We start from the raw sequence: 2,645 nt of genomic DNA, 5'->3' as shown, positions 1-2,645 counted from the left end.
AAAGGTCAAAAAAGAAATGAAGAGAAATCAGGTCGAGTTCATCGGATTTATAAAGATTGAACCAGTGAAAGGAATCAAAGAAGAAATAGTAGGGGAGAATAAAGCATCCTTACGGTTATTGAAGCCTAGTGAAAGAATCAGGGAGTTAGGAGGAAAACTAGACAAAGAAACCGCTTTGCTCGTGGATGAATTTCAAGATATTTTTGAAGAGTTGCCGCCTATAGGGGAAATCGAAAGACCGGTGAAACACCAGATCAAGTTGATCCCGGGGGAAATTCCTCAGTATCCACCCCAGAACTACAACTTGTCAAATGACGACCTGGTGGAATTGAAAAGTCAGATTAAAGATTTATTAGAAAAGAAGTTTATAGAGCCAACTCAAGCACCTTTCGCCGCCCCAGTCTTTCTGGTACCCAAGCCAGGAGGAGAAGGTTTAAGAATGGTCGTGGACTACAAGGCGTTAAACAAGATCACCTTAAAAGATGAATATCCTCTGCCTCGTGTTCAGGATTTAATTCAACGGTTAGGGAAAGCCCGGTGGTTTACAAAGCTCGATCTTCAAAAGGGGTATTATCAGGTCCAAGTAGCCCCTGAAGATCAGTGGAAAACAGCATTTAAATGTAGATATGGAACCTTCCAGTTCAAAGTTATGCCTTTTGGTCTGGCCGGAGCACCTTCAACCTTTCAGCGATTAATGCAGAACGTGTTTATAAATGAACTAGATGAATTTGTCGTAGTATATTTAGATGATGTTTTAGTCTATTCTCGCTCGAAGGAAGAACATTTGTCTCATTTACGAAAGGTCCTGCAACGGATAAGGGATCAACAGTTATATGTAGGATTGAATAAATGTGAATTTGTAACTCCGAAGGTGAAATACCTTGGCTATATCATCGAGCATGGGAAGATATCACCAGATCCGAGGAAGATTGAAGCCGTGAAGGANNNNTTTCTTGGGCTAGTTGGCTATTATCGTCAGTTGATCAAGAACTTCAACGAGAAAGCGAAACCACTTCATGACTTGTTAAGCGAGAAGAGCCGGCTAATATGGAGACCCCGTCATTCACAAGCAGTCAAAGAACTTAAAGACGCCTTAATTAATGTAAGTATGACTTACATCTTTGACCCAGATCTTCCTCTAGTGATCAAAACTGATGCGTCTAAATATGCAGTGGGGGCTGTTCTTGAGCAGGCAGGTCATCCCATAGCCTTTGAGTCTCGAAAAAAGTCAGAAAGGGAAATTTATTATCCAGCCTATGAAAGTGAATTGCTTGCTATTGTATATGCCTTGACAAAGTGGAAACATTTTATTGGTACTAGACCAGTTACTATTGAAACAGATCATGCTACTCTTAGCCGTATGTTAACACAGAAGAAAGTAACAACCAGATTAGGATACTGGTTGGATAAATTAGCTGATTTCAACTTTCAAGTGGTTTATAAGCCCGGAAAACAAAATTTAGTAGCCGATGCTTTGAGCCGACGACCAGATTATATGGAAAAGGTGGCATTGGTGTTTGAAGCAAAGGACCCGAGAGATCCCAGGCGGAACAAAGACAAGGACTCCAGACGATTGGATTGGGGAAAGGCCTACTCCGAGTGCGGGGATTTCAAAGAAGTAATTAAAGCCTGTGAAGCTCTGGGAGTAGATGAGAATACGGGGGCCCATGTTCCACTAATCAAAGAAGGGAAGGAATATCAGTGGGAAAGCAATCTTCTGTGGGTCAAAATCAAAGAAGGTTGGAAATTATGCGTACCTACAAAAGAGAAGAGATTGGAAGTACTACAAGGATTCCACGATCATTCTCTGGCAGGACACCCAGGACAAGAAAAGACTACCTTGGATATCGAGAGAATTTTTTGGTGGCCGGACATGAGGAGTGATATAGAGAGGTATGTTCGTTCGTGTCCTGCTTGTGCTCAAGGGAAAGCGTCGTATTCAAAATACGGGGGGCTGTTACATCCGTTACCTACACCTAGTTTTCCGTGGGAAGTGATTAACATAGATCTAATCCTAGGCTTGCCCAGGGGGAAAAATGGATACGATGCCATTGTAACCTTTGTATGTCAACTAACGAAGATGGCACACTTTATCCCGGTCTCTCAAAATATTGGGGCTGAAGGGTTAGGTCATGTGTTAGTAAGGGAAGTAGTGCGGCTTCATGGAGTGCCAAGTGCCATTATTAGTGATCGAGATAGTAGATTTACAAGTGAAGTGTGGAAAGGGATGTGTGAACGATTGAACATTACTATCAAAATGTCCACCGCCTATCATCCTCAGACAGACGGTTTGGCAGAAAGAACCAACCAAACCATAGAACAAATGATTAGATGTACCATATTGGGGAATGAGTACAAATGGGTAGAAGTGTTACCTATGTTAGAATTCGCTTATAATAGTACAATTCGTGCGAGTACCAAGGCTTCTCCTTTTGAAATGTTGTACGGATTCGTGCCTAGCAAACCTGTGTGCCGGAAATATGGTCTACCTATGTCAGTGCCTGCCGCCAGTCTTCCGCTACAGGCCGAAGTTATTCTCCAGAGAGCCAAAATAGAGTTGGACAAGGCTAAGATGTCTCAACAACGTTTCGCTAATCTCCGAAGGAGGCCAGTAGAATTTCAAGTTGGGGAGAAAGTCTGGTTGA

At 42.4% G+C, this 2,645-nt stretch overlaps 1 protein-coding gene across 1 annotated transcript in view; it reads left to right on the top strand.

Moving 5' to 3' along the window:
* Positions 1-16: 16 nt before the first annotated feature.
* CSUI_000091 (retrotransposon ty3-gypsy subclass) overlaps positions 17-2,645 on the top strand; it is a gene marked incomplete at both ends in the record, with an annotated part of 3,011 nt that continues 382 nt past the window's right edge. Inside the window, one exon of the mRNA XM_068060325.1 lies at positions 17-2,635. Within this exon, the coding sequence (XP_067927699.1) occupies positions 17-2,635 (2,619 nt within the window). The remainder of the gene's footprint in view (positions 2,636-2,645) is intronic.

This window comes from Cystoisospora suis, assembly GCF_002600585.1.
Source record: "Cystoisospora suis strain Wien I chromosome Unknown contig_37, whole genome shotgun sequence".
Lineage (NCBI taxonomy): Eukaryota > Apicomplexa > Conoidasida > Eucoccidiorida > Sarcocystidae > Cystoisospora > Cystoisospora suis.
This window is presented reverse-complemented; position numbering and strand designations above follow the sequence as displayed.